Below are 20,179 nucleotides of genomic sequence, written 5' to 3'. Positions count from 1 at the left end.
TTTTTTTTTTTAACCTTGCTCAAAATAGAAAAATTCAAATTGAAACCTGCACTGAGATGCAATGTTAACCTCTTAGACTGGCAACGAGAGAAAGGTATAACTCCATTCTTGTGTTATGAAGGGAATAAAGAAGGTGGAACAGTATCCATTGCGAATGGGTTTGCACATGAGCCCGTCCCAGTGGAGGGCCATCTGGCATGTACCAAAATACATGTATTTTGACCATGGAGTCCACTCCTAGGAATACATCTTACATATATTCTTTTTTAAAATTTACTTTATTGACGTATATTGTAAATCAATGTTGTATTAATTTCTATTGTACAGCAAAGTGTTTCAGTTATATATATATATATATATATACACACACACACACACACACACATTCTTTTTCCTATTCTTTCCCATTATGGTTTATCACAGGATATTGGGTGTCGTTCCCTGTGCTATACAATAGGACCTTGTTGTTTGTCCATTTCCTATGTAGTAGTTTGCATCTGCTAATCCCCCAGTCCACCCCTCCTCCACCTCATCCTACATATATCCTTACATAGATCCTACATATGTGCAGAATGGTGCAGGTAAATTATTCATTGTAGCATCACTTGCTAGTAACCAATGCCCTTCAATAGAGAACTGGTTATGTAAGCTATGGAACTTGAACATCCATACAGTGGAACAGTATGCATTTATCAAAACCAGTGAGTCAGCTCTTTATGTGCTTAACCTCAAGAAACATTTTTAAACAAAAAAGTGCAAGTTATAGAACAGTATGGACGTAAACTGTGCCACCATATTGTAAAAAAAAATTGTAAAGAATGAAAGAGAAGGTCTGGAATAGGGTGAATAATATATGTACCTACCAAATTGGTGTAAGTGTAGACTATTCTGGAAGAATACATGGGGAGTTGGTAACAGTTAACACTGGAAGGGAAATAAGAAGCTGACATCATTGATTAGTGAGGGGAAAGTATTTTCAGAATCCCTTTTTGCACCTGTGGCATTGTGTACTATGTATAGTCTAATTCTAATGGCATAAATTCAACTAAGATTTTTATTAAATGACACTAATTTAATCAGATTTGGAAAGTTCAGAAAATTTGAGTCAGAAATATCAGCTTGAGCCTTCTTATTTCAAGGTCATGTGTTTTTATGAAATTATTTTCTGTCCACACTTCTAAAAAAAACCATTCTAAAGCCTTTATTTAGCATCATGTAGACTATTTCATTATAACACTTGTTAACTTCAAGACAAATATTAAAATAACTTAACTGGCCACTACCAAAGGCCCTTTGGAACAATACCTTAGTCTCTGGTTGGGTGGATCAATACCATAAGATTGCTTGCATGCATGCTAAATCGTTTCAGTCGTCCGTCGCCCACCAGGCTCCTCTGTCCATGGGATGCTCCAAGCAAGGATACTAGAGTGGGTTGCCATGCCCTCCTCCAGGGGATCTTCCTGATCCAAGGATCAAACCTGCATCTCTTACCTCTCCTGCATTGTCAGGTGGGTTCTTTACCACTAGCACCACCTTGGTGGTGGTGGTGGTGGTGGGGTGGTTCCCTGGTCGCTCAAATGGCAAAGAACCTGCCTGCAATGCAGGAGACCTGGGTTCAATTCCTGGGTTGAGAAGATCCCCTGAAGGAGGGTGTGGCAACCCACTCCAGGATTCTTCCCTAGAGAATCCCCATGGACAGAGGAGCCTGTGGGCTACAGTCCAGGGGGTTGCAAAGAGTCAAGCACGACTAAGCACACCACCCGGAAACCCTTCCATGGGATTAATGCACCCCAATTAAAGGATCAAAGCTACTGCACAATAAGTCTCTATACATATCTTAAGTACACAGGTACCTGGCAAACTTTAAATTCACAGGACCTCCTTTTATATAGTTGGATACTTCTATCGAGTCTCAAGGCAAGGTTATGATTCTTGCAGTCTTTTTTTCGTGATTAGAATTGTCCCAAGGCTTTTTTTGAGGGAAAGGCTTCCTAATGAGCAATAGGTGTCATTGAGTGAGGTTTAGGGAAACCTGTCATTTCCAAGAGGGCCAACTCCTCCTGTAATGACGGGGCTGAGCCCTTGTAAGGCTGGGCGGTGTGTTTGATTGTGAGCCAGCTCGAGCTCTGATCTGAGGGAGCCCCTGACTTACTCTCCTCACTTCCGTTTCTTGAGAAAGCCGGTTGGTGAGTCAGCTCGGGGTTGATGTCAGCAGCCTGGACAGCTTGCAGACACACGCGCTCCGCAGCTGGGCGGCCACGCCCTCCTCTCCTCCCTCCGGAGCCAGCTGGTTCTTACCAGCTCTGGCAGCTTTATACCGCATTGCTTGTGGCTTCCTGTGCCTGTTCCCCTGCGCAGCCAGTTCTCTTAAGTTCTCTCGCTTAAGGCAAGGATTGGCTAGCAACCACACCTTGGCTTAAATGTGGGTGGTTTTTTAGCCCTTGGGATTCAGTTTTGGAATGAACTCTTAAGATCAGGATTAGCAAATGGCATGTGTATATACTACTATATCTAGATGGCTTCCCTGGTCGGTAGCTCAGTCGGTAAAGAATCTGCCTGCAGTGCAGGAGACCTGGGTTCGATCCCTGGGTCAGGAAGATCCCCTATCGAAGGAAATGGCAACCCACTCCAGTATTCTTGCCTGGAAAATCCTATGGATAGAGGAGCCTGGCAGGCTTCAGTCTGTGAGGTTGCAAGAGTCGGACTCGACTTACCAACTAAACCACCACATATAAGACTATAGCAACTGCCTTGACTGGGGCTTGAGATGCTTAAAGGAGAAACTCACCATGGCCAGCTACCCTGTTGTTTGTTCGGCCGTGTCTTCCTCTTTGCGACCCCGTGAACTGTAGCCCACCAGGCTCCCCTATCCTTAATTGCCTCTGGGAGTTTGCTCAGATTCATGTCCATTGAGTTGGTGATGCTTATATAACTTGGGCTGATGTTTATATAGAATCTTAAGTAAGGTTGCAGTTGAAACACAGTTCTTGAATTATTCCATGCTTGGACCGATCTAGGGTGGGTTGAGGGTGTCTTTCAAAATAATACTCTAGTGGTTTTGGCGTGTTTGGGTCAAGTTAATCCTGAGAACTTCCTGAGGGTGGGTGAGTTTGTTCCGCAGGTTCTGCTATTGGCTTGCAGCTCACTTGGGAAATGCATAGTTTAGTGTTCACTTAACTCTGCCACCTCTGTTGTCTGGCACGGGGGTTCCCAGGGAACCTGAACATCTTAGCATCTTGACGTTGTACTTCTGTTGCTGCTTCCATCTCCTGATCTCTAGAAAGGAGATCCAGAAAGCATTAAGGCTGCAGGGTCTTAGCTGCAATCATTGCCGGTGTCTCAGTGGCAATCATCGCTTGCCAGTTGATGATTTAGATTTAAATGTTAGTTCTGTCCCCTAGTTATGCAATAGAAGCCCCTCTTTGCTTCCCTTTCCTATAATCTGGGCTGGGCGGGAGAAGTAAGAAGGAAGATCAACAAAACACTAAATGATCAGAAGCTTAGGAAAAGTTTGGGGAATTTTTGCCTTCAGGTTATGTGGCCCATAGCCCTTCTTTATGTATTTATTGTCCTCACTTAAAAAAGAAAAACCCAGGAAACAAAAAAAAATAAAAGCACAGTACAACACACATGCATAACCTATCACCTAGATTCAACAATTGTTTTGACATCTTTGCTTTATCTATGTATACGTGTGTGTATGTGTATATTTCCATTCCATGTTACTCTTTGTAAGACTTCCCTCCAAATTTGTTAGAACTGCCAACCTTTCTTTTAAAGGTTTAGGAATCATCGTCTTCTCAATTTCCTCTTTTTTATGTTTGCACAATTTTTTACTGAGTAAACTTGGCTGCTTCTTCTCATGACCCCTTTCTCTGGATTGTATTGAAACAAGAATTCACACTCAGAAGAATAAAGTCATTGTTTCCTATCAGCGGGGACTTTAACGAAACTTTTCCCATTTATTGGAAGTGGGATTTTTTTTTAAGGGAGAAATTATCTAGTACAGGAATTCTTTAGTATCAGAACTTAGGAATTGAATAGATTCAGGTACGTGTTTTGAGGAGGTGGGGCTGGTAACCATCATTATCTGAACCCTCATTTAGATCTGAAGTCCAGGAACCACATAACTTTGAGTAACAAAACCTTTCTTATTATCTGAATTCCTTTTCTCTAAACATAGGAACCACATAGATTCCAGTATCAAGAGATACTTATATGGTAAGGAGGAAATTGCTCGTTTTTTATCAGAACTCAGTCTTACATACCTACATGGACCTATCAAAGGTCATGAAATTAAATTTTGATCTTGGCAGCTAAGAGAGTGGGGGAAACAAGCTTGAGATAATATCATCATCCTTAAATAGTTGTAGTTATCTCTTTGTTTGTGACTGTAATTCATTTGAGATAGACCTTTAGTGGAAATTGAATTTGTGTTTTTTTAAGTATTCACTGGTCTGTTGGGATCTGAAATATTTTCTAATAGAAAACAACATTATTGACCACAGTTGAAGTATCTGGTATTTACATAACCTCTCATCTTTACCTCTGGGCAGCCATCCAGCCAGGGTGCAAGATCTGCCGTTGAGTTATAGGTCCTCTGGCCCCTGCAGTCTGATGGACAGGGCAGAGCAGCTTCCTGTAGTCATGTGACGTCTTTGTATTGAGTTTACAGGGTTTGTCAGTATCTGTAAATACAGTGAGTCTAGGCAGGCAAGTGACATGACTCAGCAAAGAGGATTAACTTGGATGGAAACTAGACCAAACCTGATTTTTTTTTTTTTGAAGTTTTTATTGTGGTAAAATACACATTACATGAAATTACTATTTTAATCATTTTTAAGTGTACAATTCAGAGGGATTAAGTCTGTTCCCAGTGCTGTGCAACCTTCATCATCCATCTCCAGAATGTTTTCATCACCCCAAACTGAAACTCTCTGCCGCTGAATGATAATGACACATGATCTCTGCTCCTCAGTCTCTGGTAACTACTCTTCTACTTTCTGTCTCTATGAGTTTGCCTATTCTGTGTGTGTCTTATCAGTAGAATCATGTAATTTTTAATCTTTTGTGTCTGGTCTGTTTCATTCAGCATTAACAGTTTCAAGGGTCATCCATGTTGTAGCATGTATCAGAATTTCATTACATTTAAAACTCTGAATAATATTCCCTATATGTATAAACAGCATTTTGTTTAACTATTAGCCTGGTGATGGGCATTTAGGCTGTTTGCACCTGTTGACTATTGGGAATTGGCTGCTCTAAACATTGGTGTACAAGTGTCTTTTTAATTCCCAGATTTCAGTGATTTTGGATACATATGCAAAAGTGGAATTGCTGACTTATATGAAAATTCTTCGTTTAACTTTCTAAGAAACAACTACAGATTTTAAGTGAAAGTGAAATTCGCTTTGGCCACCTGATGCGAAGAGCTGACTCATTTGAAAAGACCCTGATGCTGGGAAAGATTGAGGGCAGGAGAAGGAGATGACAGAGGATGAGATGGTTGGATGGCATCACCAACTCGATGGACATGGGTTTGGATGGACTCTGGGAGTTGGTGATGGACAGGGAAGCCCTGCGTGCTGCGGTTCATGGGGTCGCAAAGAGTCGGACACAACTGAGCGACTGAACTGAACTGAAAGTTGCTTAGTCGTGTCTGACTCTTTTGACTATACAGTCCATGGAATTCTCCAGGCCAGAATACTGGAGTGGGTATCCTTTCCCTTTCCCAGGGGATCTTCCCCACCCAAGGATCGAAGCCAGGTCTCCCGCATTGCAGGTAGATTCTTTACCAGTTGAGCCACAAAGGAAGCCCATGCATACTGGAGTAGGTAACCTATCCCTTCTCCATTGGACTTTCCCAACCCAGGAATCAAACTGGGGTCTCCTGCATTGCAGGCGGGTTCTTTACCAACTGAGATATCAAGGAAGCCCACAGTTTTAAAATATATTTTAAATGTAATTGTGACATCATATTTTTTTGTGAGTGAAATTTGATCCAAATCTGTATTTTAGTTAATAATACTTATCACATGTTAATTTCCTGTTTTTTTTTAAACAACATAGTATTTCTGTATATTCTCAGAATTGGATTAGAAGTTTCAAACCTCAATTTTTTTTTTTAATCACTAGATAATAAGCTTTCTAGCCTTTTAGCAGTAACACTAGATGTCTGAATAAGTGGAACTGTATCAAAATTTTGAGTGAATGTTAATTAGAAATTTAGCATTCTATTCATACTTAGTTAAACAAGTGGAGTCAAAATGTCATAAATTTTTTAGTTAGACAAAAATGGAGAAGTTTTCTAAAATATATATTATAACACTGTTTATGTATTTGTGTGTACAAATGCTTTTCTATTATACTTGATAAAGCTTGAAAAAGAACACAAAAGAGAGACAGAGAAACTAGAAAACGTGAATGAAATGGGAGCACTAAACATGAAACAGAAAAAGTGAAACAAACAGTAAAAGTAAAAGATCATCGTATAGTCCACTTGTTTTTAAACATGGCTGCTCATTAGAATCACATCTGGAGTGTTGGAGAAAATAACAATGGCTTCTGTAATCTTGGGCAGGTTACTTAAACCTCTTTGAGCCATGGTTTGCTTATCTGTAAAATGGAGCTAATATAAGAGCTACCTTAGCATCAAATAGATTCCATATATTTGTGTTGCATCATTTAGCTGAGCATTGATGATGACATTTTTTAAAGTCCTTTTTTGTTTCCTGGAGCTGAGTAACGAGCTAGTCAACTCAGATTGAATAACAATTAGTTTCCACTGAATTTAGCAAGTGTGTTTTTGAAAACCATCTTTAAGTGATAGAAATTTTCACAAATGTGGCATAAGAATTCTTCCTACTTTCTAAGTGTTGGATGAGGTCTGGAGGGAAGGTTCAGTTGGAAGGGAGACTTTTGATTGTAAGGAGCTTTCTCCTTAACTCTCTCAGGCATATTTGGCTACAGAGGGGAGAGAAAGGGATCTTATGGAATCTGACTGGGTGATGCCAGGAGCCAAGGGGTTAAGTTGAACCATTTTAGCAGATTGGCAAGGGGCATTCAGGCTGGGTAATTAAGGCTTCATTTCAGGAGATCACTGATGCATCAAAGTTGTTAATTAGTTTTATGAAAACAGATTGTACAACCACAGGGAGATTGTAATTGGGTAGTAATTGAAAATAACTCAGTGCTAAACCTTAGTTGAGGAACCAGTGGGAGTAACTTGGAAGGAGAAAGGGAGTTGGGGGTCTGCAGGTGGTGAGGGGAGAGAACGAAAGAGCAGGAGTGAGACAAACAATAAGCCAGACAATGTGAAGAGAGATGACCCAGAGTAACCTTATTCTTTTAGAAATGAGGAAACAGGTCTGAAAAGGGACAGGTTTTTCTAAGACCACACAGCTAGTTATCGATAGGTTTCTTTTCTTCCCTTGCCATGATGTTCCAGGATTGGCATGACTTTGATTCTTAGGAGTTGACTATGAAGATCATGAAACATGCTGAAAAGAAGGCTTCTGGGGTGGAGTCCTCCACCCTTTCATGTTTGCAGAGTATCCTCAGGGATGCTGTTCCATCATAGGAGAGAAGCAAAGTCTTCTCAAACCCTTGTTTTGTTTATTTACCACCCTTGCCATAACTACACCTTCTGTATCCACAGCTCCACCATCCCTGGGGCTGGAGAAACACTTTAGGCTTCCAAAGTATGTCATCCTAGGAAAGGCCAGTCAACAGGGAAGTGAGTTTTGGTTTGCTACTAAAAGAGGAGAGTTAGTTTTTCATTGGGTTATAGCTGGTTTCTCTTCTTTTCACAGCTATTTGTAAGGCCTCCTCAGACAGCCATTTCGCTCTTTTGCATTTCTTTTCCATGGGGATGGTCTTGTTCCCTGTCTCCTGTACAATGTCACGAACCTCCATCCAGAGTTCATCAGGCACTCTATCTATCAGATCTAGTCCCTTAAATCTATTTCTCACTTCTACTGTATAATCATAAGGGATTTGATTGAGGTCATATCTGAATGGTCTAGTGGTTTTCCCTACTTTCTTCAATTTAAGTCTGAACTTCGCAATAAGGAGTTCATGATCTGAGCCACAGTCAGCTCCTGGTCTTGTTTTTGCTAACTGTATACAGCTTCTCCATCTTTGGCTACAAAGAATATAATCAATCTGATTTCGGTGTTGACCATCTGGTGATGTCCATGTGTAGAGTCTTCTCTTGTGTTGTTGGAAGAGGGTGTTTGCTATGACCAGTGAATTCTCTTGACAAAACTCTATTAGCCTTTGCCCTGCTTCATTCCGTGCTCCAAGGCCAAATTTGCCAGTTACTCCAGGTGTTTCTTGACTTCCTACTTTTGCATTCCAGTCCCCTAGAATGAAAAGGACATCTTTTTTGGGTGTTAGTTCTAAAAGGTCTTGTAGGTCTTCATAGAACCGATTAACTTCAGCTTCTTCAGCATTACTGGTTGGGGCATAGGCCTGGATTACTGTAATATTGAATGGTTTGCCTTGGAAACGAACAGAAATCATCCTGTCATTTTTAAGATTGCATCCAAGTACTGCATTTCGGACTCTTTTGTTCACCATGATGGCTACTCCATTTCTTCTAAGGGATTCCTGCCCACAGTAGTAGATGTAATGGTCATCTGAGTTAAATTCACCCATTCCAGTCCATTTTAGTTCACTGATTCCTAGAATGTCGACGTTCACTCTTGCCATCTCCTGTTTGACCACTTCCAATTTGCCTTGATTCATGGACCTAACATTCCAGGTTCCTATGCAATATTGCTCTTTACAGCACCGGACCTTGCTTCTATCACTGGTCACATCCACAACTGGGTATTGGTTTTGCTTTTGCTCCATCCCTTTATTCCTTCTATAGTTATTTCTCCACTGAGCTCCAGTAGCATACTGGGCACCTACCGACCTGGGGAATTCCTCATTCAGTATCCTATCATTTTGCCCTTTGTCACTGTTCATGGGGTTCTCAAGGCAAGTATTCTGAAGTGGTTTGCCATTCCCTTCTCCAGTGGACCACATTCGGCTGTGGTCCATGTGATCAGATCGGCTAGTTTCCTGTGATTATGATTTCAGTTTGTCTGCCCTCTGGTGCCCCCTAGCAATACCTACCGTCTTATTTGGGTTTCTCTTACCTTGGTCGTGGAAAATCTCTTCACAGCCGCCCCAGCAAAGTGCAGCTGCTGTACCTTACCTTGGACGAGGGGTATCTCCTCAAGGCCGCCCCTCCTGACCTTGAACGTGGAGTAGCTCCTCTCGGCCCTCCTGCGCCAGCGCAGCCACCGCCTGTTGGACGTGGGGTAGCTCCTCTCGGCCGCCGGCCCTGGCCTCAGGCGTGGGGTAGCTCCTCACGGCCGCACCTCTTTGTGTGGTTCGTTGCGCCGGGGCCGGCGTCTCTCGCGTCGCGTCTGCGCCGCCGGGGCCGGCGTCTCTCGCGTCGCGTCTGCGCCGCCGGGGCCGGCGTCTCTCGCGTCGCGTCTGCGCCGCCGGGGCCGGCGTCTCTCGCGTCGCGTCTGCGCCGCCGGGGCCGGCGTCTCTCGCGTCGCGTCTGCGCCGCCGGGGCCGGCGTCTCTCGCGTCGCGTCTGCGCCGCCGGGGCCGGCGTCTCTCGCGTCGCGTCTGCGCCGCCGGGGCCGGCGTCTCTCGCGTCGCGTCTGCGCCGCCGGGGCCGGCGTCTCTCGCGTCGCGTCTGCGCCGCCGGGGCCGGCGTCTCTCGCGTCGCGTCTGCGCCGCCGGGGCCGGCGTCTCTCGCGTCGCGTCTAAGGAGAAAAGGAAAGATATAAGCATCTGAATGCAGAGTTCCAAAGAATAGCAAGGAGAGATAAGAAAGACTTCCTCAGTGATCAATGCAAAGAAATAGAGGAAAACAACAAAATAGGAAAAACAAGAGACCTCTTCAAGAAAATTAGAGATTCCAAGGGAACATTTCATGCAAAGATGGGCTCGATAAAGGACAGAAATGGTATGGACCTAACAGAAGCAGAAGATATTAAGAAGAGGTGGCAAGAATACACAGAAGAACTGTACAAAAAAGATCTTCCCGACCAAGATAGTCACGATAACGTGATCACTGACCTAGAGCCAGACATCTTGGAATGTGAAGTCAAGTGGGCCTTAGAAAGCATCACTACTAACAAAGCTAGTGGAGGTGATGGAATTCCAGTTGAGCTATTACAAGTCTTGAAAGATGATGCTGTGAAAGTGCTGCACTCAATATGCCAGCAGATTTGGAAAACTCAGCAGTGGCCACAGGACTGGAAGAGGTCAGTCTTCATTCCAATCCCAAAGAAAGGCAATGCCAAAGAATGCTCAAACTACCGGACAATTGCCCTCATCTCACACGCTAGCAAAGTCATGCTCAAAATTCTCCAAGCCAGGCTTCAGCAATATGTAAACCGTGAACTCCCAGATGTTCAAGCAGGTTTTAGAAAAGGCAGAGGCACCAGAGATCAAATTGCCAACATCCGCTGGATCATGGAGAAAGCAAGAGAGTTTCAGAAAAACATCTATTTCTGCTTCATTGACTATGCCAAAGCCTTTGACTGTGTGGATCACAATAAACTGTGGAACATTCTGAAAGAGATGGGAATCCCAGACCACCTGACCTGCCTCTTGAGAAACCTGTATGCAGGTCAGGAAGCAACATTTAGAACTGGACATGGAACAACAGACTGGTTCCAAATAGGAAAAGGTGTACGTCAAGGTTGTATATTGTCACCTTGCTTATTTAACTTATATGCAGAGTACATCATGAGGAACGCTGGGCTGGAAGAAGCACAAGCTGGAGTCAAGATTGCTGGGAGAAATATCAATAACCTCAGATATGCAGATGACACTACCCTTATGGCAGAAAGTGAAGAGGAACTCAAAAGCCTCTTGATGAAAGTGAAAGAGGAGAGTGAAAAGGTTGGTTTGAAGCTCAACATTCAGAAAACAAAGATCATGGCATCTGGTCCCATCACTTCATGGGAAATAGATGGAAAAACAGTGGAAACAGTGTCAGACTTTGTTTTTTTGGGCTCCAAAATCACTGCAGATGCTGATTGCAGCCATGAAATTAAAAGACGCTTGCTCCTTGGAAGGAAAGTTATGACCAACCTTGATAGTATATTAAAAAGCAGAGACATTACTTTGCCAACCAAGGTCCGTCTAGTCAAGGCAATGGTTTTTCCCGTGGTCATGTATGGTTGTGAGAGTTGGACTGTGAAGAAGGCTGATCGCCGAAGAATCGATGCTTTTGAACTGTGGTGTTGGAGAAGACTCTTGAGAGTCCCTTATACTGCAAGGAGATCCAACCAGTCCATTCTAAAGGAGATCAATCCTGGATGTTCATTGGAGGGACTGATGCTAAAGCTGAAACTGCAATACTTTGGCCACCTCATGCGACGAGTTGACTCACTGGAAAAGACTCTGATGCTGGGAAAGGTTGGGGGCGGGAGGAGAAGGGGACGACGGAGAATGAGATGGCTGGATGGCATCACCGACTCTGTGGACATGAGTTTGAGTGTACTCCGGGAGTTGGTGATGGACAGGGAGGCCTGGCGTGCTGTGATTCATGGGGTCACGGAGAGTCGGACACGACTGAGCGACTGAACTGAACTGAACTGAACTGATAGCTGGTTTACAATGTGGTGTCCATTTCGGGTGTACAGCCAAGTGATTCAGTTATCCATACACATATATTGTGATATCGTTGTTTAGATTCTTTTCCTGTAGATGTTATTACAGAATGCTGAGTTCCCTGTGCTACATGGTAGGTCCTTGTTGATCATCTGCTCTATCTGTGGTAGTATATGTGTGTTCAGAGGGGAGTGAGTTTTGAGCTTCAGTTTCAGCTTGTGATTTGACTGCACACCCAAAATGGGCAGGTGGGTTTAGGGAGCTGGTTGAGGGAGGGAGGGAGGGAAGGGTTGCAAGAATAAACTAGAATTTGCTCTTTCCAGTGCAACCCGAGACAAGTTACATCATTGTTCTCACCAATACTGCCCAAGCCTCTGTAACCCAGAGACATTCAAGCTCACGAATCTCAGTCAATAGCTTGTGTACCTAATCTCTTTGGTTGGTTCCTTGTACTCAGTGGTTCTGGCAAATCAGAAAGGCAAGTAGTCAGCAGAGAAGCTGTAGTTGTGACTCAGGTGTCAAGTAAGGTGAACCACTTATCTCTCTTTTCTTATCAGTTTGGACCAATAAATACAGTATCTGGAAGAACAAAGTGCATTTGCATGGAAGCTAATCAGGAGAACATTTGGAGTTCATTTGGCCAAAGTAAATCGTGTGGTCTTGGAGTTCACACAGTAGAGCCATATAGATTTGGGCTACTTGGGAAGTTCTCTCCTCACAGTCCCTGTTCCCTCCCCCTTCTTGGTCTGTCTGACTGTCTAACCCTTATTTCTCAACTGAGTCTTCTAAGTTAGTATGATTACCTCATGGCTATAGAGCAAAAACAACTCTACTTTTCAAGTTTCTCCAAAGGAACTTCAAATATCTATCTGGTGGATCCATTGCCTGTACTGGCCAAGTTTTCCCAGAGGCCTTTAAGTCAGTGTTTGCCTCACTGCAATAAGTTGGGAGGACTGTTGTCCTTTTGTACCCGTGAACGCTTAAGAAAAGTATAGAGACGTGCTCAGTCAAGTAGATGATTTTCCAGCTGTCCTGTTCCTTGGCTGTCAATAAAAATAAGAACTGTTACAGCCACGTTTTCAAGTTAACGGAGGGAAAACACACTTATCAGTGGTGAGTGTGTTTTAGAAATAACATCGTTTCTCTAATTATAAAAATTAATGTCTCTGTAGAGGGGCTCTGTATCAATATAGAGGGGTGGGATGGGGCAGGAGATGGGAGGGAAGTTCAAAGGGGAGGGAATATGTGTATCCCTATGGCTGATTCATGTTGAGGTTTGACAGAAAACAACAAAATTCTGTAAAGCAATTATCCTTCAATAAATTAAAAAAATTAATGTCCCTGTAGAGCATTTGGAAAACTTAAAGAAGAAAAAGGAATAAACTAAGTTACTCGGGATCTCTTTTGTGAATATTTTGATAAGTTTATGTTCAGATCTTTTCCAGGAGGATATAGCCTGTTTCTGTAGACATCCGGCTTTCTTGTTTAGAGCATTTGTCTTCTTTTTTAGTACCTGAATCTTTTTATGAGTGCTCTTTATTTGCTGTGAACTCAATACTGAACCATGAACTTTCTGAACTTATAAAGAATTAATTATTACACACATCCTGAAGCCTCAATTTCTCTTTTTGTTGTTATCTATTATTTTTGGTTGCAATGGCTCTCCCTTGCCGTATGGGTGCTTTCTAGTTGTGGTGAGCAGGGGATACTCTTTGGTGCAGTACTCGGTCTTCTCATTCCAGTAGCTTCTCTTGTTGCACAAGCTCTTGGTCTTCAGTAGTTGAGGCTCACAGGCTCAGTATTTGTCGAGCATAGGCTTTAGTTGCTCCACAGCGTGTGGCATCTTCCCGGACCAGAGACCAAACCTATGGCCTCTGCTTTGGCAGTGGATTCCTATCCACTGTACCACCAGGGAAGTCCCAGCCTCAATTTCTTGTTAGAGAAAGCACAGGTAATACAATGTTTGAGTTACAGTGTTGCAAACCAATTTTGATAGATATTGTTAACAGGAAAGTAAAGGGAGGAAAGAAGTAAGTTTCTAGGGGCAATTTTTTCTTTTTTTTTTTTTTCTGATAGGGAAAAAAAAATGCAGGTAACTAGAGAAATCTGGAATGCAACCAGCTACTGTGTATCTTGTATCTAGTAACAGATATCTCTATTTGGTAGCAAAACTGATTTTCTAGAAAGATGCATGTCAAACGGTCTCTGGCTTTAGCTGTGATTGTGAGCGCTACTGTGGAGATGCTAAAAAACCATTCCTAGTGGCATTTTCCCATTCACTCAACCCACTGCTAATGATTGGACAGCACCTCTTCAGCATTCTGTCTTCCCAAATTGTCCTGGGAATCATGTGCTTAATTTCCACTGGTAAGATCCTTTGGTAAAAATGGGGCGGGGGGTGGAATTAAATAATGAACTGAGTTCAGGAAATAGGTGGGTGGACTTCTTTGTTGGCATGTGATTTGTGGGTGGGAATTTCTTTTTAAAGTAAGAATAGTGCACTATATATTGGCTGACTGGGTTATCTGTGTACTGGAGTGTAGACAAGTGTTCTTTGTCTAATTGAGTGAATAAAAAACACGTACTGGCATGAATGGCCATGTGCATTTTCAAGGAGGAAGGGCGCATGCCAAGGCCTAATGAATTCAGATCTTCAAAGCATATCTATAAGGGCTTCCCTGGTGGTCCAGTGGTTAAGACTTTCTCTTCCAGTGTAGGGGGTACAGGTTAAATCCCTGGTCAGGGAACTAAGATCCCACATGCCTCATGGCCAAAAAACCAAAACATGAAACAGAAACAATATTGTAACAAATTCACTAAAGGTGTTAAAAATGGCCCACATTTAAAAAAAAAAAAAACTATCTGTAAAGCTTGGCTGTGGATCAGAAGGGGACTGGTGGGAATGCATGTTACCCAAATCTTAAGTTTGCACTGGAAGCAGAAGCAGGATGTTGGTGGTTTTTACAGGGGACAGATGCTGTTGGTACATTAGACATGCCATCATCAGAGGTCTTCAGAATCTGCACTCAGCTGTAAGAATTTATCTGGGCTCAGAGGTTGTAAAAGAAGCAGTTGTGCTTTTCTTTGTACATTTTACCACTGGTCAGCGTTATGCTTTGAAATGACGGTCAGTGTTCTCCTGATTGAGGAACTTGAAAATGTTTCGCTTGCCATGCGGGTAGTCGAGTCATGAGGTTTCTAATGAGCGGTGATTAACAACTCTGGGAAGAGCACACGTCATCCCTTGAACCCTGCCCTGTGTCATCTGGCCACCTGGCTCCTGGATTTCCCTCCCAGCAAGAAGAGCAAATAAAAAGATAAGTCAACCGACTGGGAGATGCCACCAGTGCCTGCCACATTTCTAACCTATGGTGTTAAATGACAAGGGCAAGTAGAGATATCCAGCTGGGCTGAGATGAACATTGGCTTTCTCCCAGAATCTGTGTGCCCTCTTGGGCCTGTCATTTCACCTGCAAAATGGGGTGATGCTACTTGTCACTTCTGCCCGTCTTCCCTATGCATCCTGGTGCAAGCCACAATCATACCTCACCTGGCCACCATGGCATCATCCTACCTGGTCTCCCCACGTTGATTCTTGCCTCCCTAAAATCCAGTCTCGATGTCCAGCCAAAGTAGTCATGGTGCCCACTGTCTATATGAAATCATCTTGTTTGGTGGCTTTCTTGTGATTGTCTCTCTGACCCCCACCCTGGAATGCGAGCTTCATGGTCTCCACTACATCTTTAAGAGCCCGTCCACTGGTTTCAGAGGGGTGGTCCTCCCTTTCTCTTTCTAGCTGCTTTTGCCTCTGGTGTTCTCCTGTTCTCATTCTTTGAAGCAGTTTTATTGAGTCCCAGAGCTAGACTGAAATGGGAATCAGGAGATGTAGGGTCTAGTCCGAGTCCTACCACTTCCTGGCTGAGTGCCCTGAAGACAGTCACTTACCTTCACTGGGCCTTTTTCCTTACCTTTAAGGAAATGGCAACCCACTCCAGTGTTCTTGCCTGGAGAACCCCAGGGACGGGGGAGCCTGGTGGGCTTCCGTCTATGGGGTCACACAGAGTTGGACACGACTGAAGTGACTTAGCAGCAGCAGCAGCAGCAAAGAGAAGGGTATATTCGTTTGCAAGGGCTGCCATGGTAAAGTACCACAGACAGGGAAGCTTAAGCATCCGGAGTGTATTTTCTCACAATTCTGGAGACTAGAAGTTTGCGATGAAAATGTTGGTAGGGTTGATTCTCCTTGGTGTGCAGATGACCGGCTTCTCCCTATGTCTTCACGCGGCTCCCCCTCTGTATCTCTGTCCTCATCTCTTCTTAAAAGGACATTGGTCGCACTGGATGAGGGCCCAGTTGTACCTTCATTGCCTCTTTAAGGTCCTGTCTCCAAAAATAGTCAGTCATGTTCTGAGGTATCGGGAGTTATGAATTCAACATACGAATTTTAGGGGCACACAAATTCATCTCGAAACAGACAAGAATATGCTGTATATTATCTAAACTGTTTCCAGTGGTACAAAATTATATTTTAGGCTGGGGAGCTTCCTTTTCACTTTCTTGTCCAGTTACACTCCTATGAGGTAACAGCTTGATATACACATAATTCCTCATTTTTCATCTTCATACATAATCCTCAGGTGTATTTTGAAGGGTTTATGAGTGTGTGTGTATGTGTATGTATTGCTAGATAGCAATAATGTAAGTTATGGACTGTCAAAATGGGAGAATTTCTCTATAAAATGTTAAGTGGAACAAAAAGTGTCTGGAAAGGGCTCTTAATCTCATTTTTCACTATAATTTTTTAATTAAAAAATTTATGTTTATTTTTGCAGTTGAGGTAGAGCTAATTGACCATATTCTGTTAGTTTCTGGTATGCAGCAAACTGATTCAGTTATATACATATATTTGTTTTCAGATTCTTGTCCATTATAATTTCTATAATTTTGGACTATGTAGTTCACAATGGTTTGTTTCTCTCCACAGCTGGACACTGACAAGCTGGCTCTCCCCATGAGCCCCAGCCCGCTCAGCCCCAGCCCGATCCCCAGCCCCAACACGAAACTTGAGAATTCGACACTCCTGACGGTGGAACCGTCCCCTCTGGACAAGAACAAGGGCTTCTTCGTGGATGAGTCTGAGCCCCTCCTTCGCTGTGACTCCACTTCCAGCGGGTCCTCCGCGCTGAGCAGGAACGGCTCCTTTATAACCAAAGGTACAGATGGCTGGCGACCCGCATCCGTTCTTAAGTCTCCCCAAACAGCCCCTGGGATCTCTCCCTCTGTCACTCCCTCGTTCCACCAGGAGCAGGATCAACTGAATGACCTGCCCTGGACTCTGAGGTGGGGCTAGCCTGTGAGAAACTACGTCATTACCCATCTGGGACCTGCCTGGAAAATCTTTACAGCCCCGACTGTCTGGCCAGGAGCCTGTGTCCAGGAGTATCTGTCACCCTTAGTCCTCATGATGCTATCAAGTGTTTCGGATAAAGTCCGATAACATGTAGTCTGGCAGGGTTTTTTTTTTTTTTCCTTTTTGCAAATTATTTACCAGGCTTGCAGAACACAGGGATTTAAAATATAACTTATCCTGAGAGTCTGGAGTATAGGTTTTATTGACTCAAATTAAAATTCGCTCTGTTAAGCTTGGTTGCAAATAATGTTTTAAAGATTCTGGACTGATGCTTTTGGTAAATAATTTGCTACTTGCAGTTTTGAATAGCGGGGTAGGGAATTAACAGGTATACTATATTGATGACTGACTTTTGTCAGAAATTTCCTAGTTTGGGTAACACCAGTTATATTTTACTGAAAGCGCTATATTTTATTTTGTTATATTTTACATATTTATAAATTATATTCTATTTTACATGTTTATATTTTATACTTTATATAGTCGTATATCTATTCTTATAAATATTTATATTTCACTTTGTAATTTGGTACATATTATCTTTTAGAGAATACATTTTATAATGGTAATAATAGTTTAGTTTCTTACCCCATTTTAAGATATGACCCAACAAGTGTTATTTTCTTATTTATGTGCCTTGGCTCTTAGAAGTTTACTTTTAAAATATAACAAAATGAAAGTGAAAGTCGCTCAGTCGTGTCCAACTCTGTGTGACACCATGTACTTCTCCAGGCCAGAATGCTGGAGTGGGTAGCCTTTTCCTTTTCCAAGGGATCTTCCCAACCCAGGGACTGAACCCAGAACCCAGGTGTCCCACATTGCAGGTGGTTTCTTTACCAGCTGAGCCACAAGGGAAGCCCAAGAATACTGGAGTGGGTAGCCTATCTCTTCTCCAGCAGATATTTCTGACCCAGGAATTGAACCGGGGTCTCCTGCAGGCAGGTTCTTTTACCAACTGAGCTATCAGGGAAGCCCAATATATAACAATGTAATTAGAAAGTCAGATAAGCTGATTATTAACTTGGAATGTTTGTAGGGGAAAGACTAGGCTGATCTTTGCTTACTAACACACACTACAGATGGGAAAAGTAGTGACATTTCTTTCTTTTAAGTTTCTTTAAGTATTTCAGCATCCTCCTGAGTTTTGGAAGAACTTAGAAGTCACTTGAGTCCAGGCAAAATGTCATGTTCCATCAACAACCCAATCAAGCAGATCCTTGTCTGATCCCTATTAGGCCAATCTTGCTTGTTATCTTATACACAATGTTGGCAAAACCCACCGTGTTGTTTAAAATGTGCCAGGGCTTCACTCCCTCACCTTGTTGGGAGTGGGGACAGCCTGGGGAGAGGATCCCTGTCATCTTAACTCTCCTGTTCCCTAACGCAGTCCCTTTACAGCTGTCCCCTTCCCTCTCTTGCCTGCAGAAAAGAAGGACACAGTGCTGCGACAGGTACGCCTGGACCCCTGCGACTTGCAGCCTATTTTTGATGACATGCTCCACATCCTGAACCCGGAGGAGCTGCGGGTGATTGAAGAAATTCCTCAGGCCGAGGACAAGCTGGATCGGCTGTTTGAGATCATTGGAGTCAAGAGCCAGGAAGCCAGCCAGACCCTCCTGGACTCTGTTTATAGTCATCTTCCTGACCTGTTGTAGAACACGAGGAATACTGTACTCTGGAAATTACTCAATTTAGTGGCAGGGTGGCGTTTTTTTTCTTTTTTAATTTTTATTTTTTTGGTGTGTGTGCGTGCGTGTGTGTGTTTAACGGAGTATATGGCCAGTGTTTTGAGTTCTTTCTTTCAAAAAAATCCATCTGGGAAATTAGCATATAAGCCTTTTTCACTGTTTCAGAATATCCACCACTGAAGTTTTTTTTTTAGTTTCCCTATTTTCTCTGTTTTGCCTTTGTATGTATTCTCAAAATTGTTCTGTGCACTTTAAATTCACTTAATGAACCACAAATGCAGTGTGGCTTTTCACACACACTGGATTGTGAGGCTCTTAACTTCTTAAAAGTGTCATGGCATCTTATGAATGCTATAAGCTGTCTTTGTGTCTCAAAATCCACTTCTGCTTTTATTATTACTATTTTATTATTCGTCATTTATGGATTTTTCTTAAGGGTTCGAGAAATGTAAGACCCCATTGAGTTACTGTAATGCAATTAGATTTTGAGTTATCTTTTTAATATGCCTTTTTGGATAGTTCATATTCATGGCTGAAACTTGACCACACTGTTGCTGATTGTATGGTTCTCACCTGGACACCATGTTGAATGCTTGATTACTTGTGCTCCCTTTAACGCTAATCTGCTCTGGGCTGGAGACATGAAGTCCTCACAAGCCATCATGACTTTGCTATTCAAGTGGCAACCAGGCCACCAAAGAACTTGAACTTCATCTTTTAGGGATTGAGCTGTTCTGGAACCTATTGCTGCACTTTGGAAAGTCACAATTGAAGTGCTGGTGATAACTGGCACCTTTTCCAAAGGGAATTTGCCCAGCTTTGCTTGACAAGATGTCTTGTTTTTTATACACACATAGCCAATAGGTCTGGTCTGCCCTCAAGGCCTTGGTCTTGGTGGGTTTTCTTCATTCAATCACTTTAATTAAAAATGGCTGCAGCTGTAAGAACTCTTACCTGATATATTTGCAACTCTGCTCCCATTTATAGACGTGCTGTCTGATGCTCAGTTGATGGATTCTAACGCAAAGGTGGTGTGGACTCCCTTTGTGTGGGTGGGGTTTGTGGGTATAATGGTGAGGGACTGATATCAGAAAAATGCCTTCAAGTGTACTAATTTATTAATAAATATTAGGTGTTTGTTACTTGAGTAGTTGGAGTATATTTAATCCTTGTCTTATCTGTGTGTTCAAGGCAGAGCTCTGATCAGTCTCTTGGAAAAGTATATTCTAGAAACTTCAGCCTTTCTAGGGACTTCTCTGGTGGTTCAGTGGTTGCAAACCCGCCTTGCAATGCAGGGGACCTGGGTTCGATCCCTGGTTGGGGAACTAAGCCCCCATGCTGCAACTACTGAGCCCACGTGTTCTGGAGCCCATGGGCCACAACTATAGAGCCCACTGGCCACAACTGGAGAGTCTGCGTTCCTCAAGGAAAGATCCCACATGAGGCAGCTA

At 43.0% G+C, this 20,179-nt stretch overlaps 1 protein-coding gene across 1 annotated transcript in view; it reads left to right on the top strand.

The window, feature by feature from the left end:
• The window catches only part of TNFRSF21 (TNF receptor superfamily member 21), a 68,023-nt gene extending 48,152 nt beyond the window's left edge, over positions 1-19,871 (top strand). The window contains exons 5-6 of the mRNA XM_055406523.2: positions 16,615-16,843; positions 18,466-19,871. Of these exons, the coding sequence (XP_055262498.2) occupies positions 16,615-16,843; positions 18,466-18,695 (459 nt within the window). The 3' untranslated portion in view covers positions 18,696-19,871. The remainder of the gene's footprint in view (positions 1-16,614; positions 16,844-18,465) is intronic.
• The last annotated feature ends 308 nt before the right edge of the window (positions 19,872-20,179 follow it).

The sequence above is a fragment of the Moschus berezovskii genome, chromosome 23, assembly GCF_049115385.1.
Source record: "Moschus berezovskii isolate FMDL1 chromosome 23, NW_MosBer_1.0, whole genome shotgun sequence".
Taxonomy (NCBI): domain Eukaryota; kingdom Metazoa; phylum Chordata; class Mammalia; order Artiodactyla; family Moschidae; genus Moschus; species Moschus berezovskii.
Note: the sequence above shows the minus strand (reverse complement) of the source record. Positions and strands in the feature narration are given on the sequence as shown.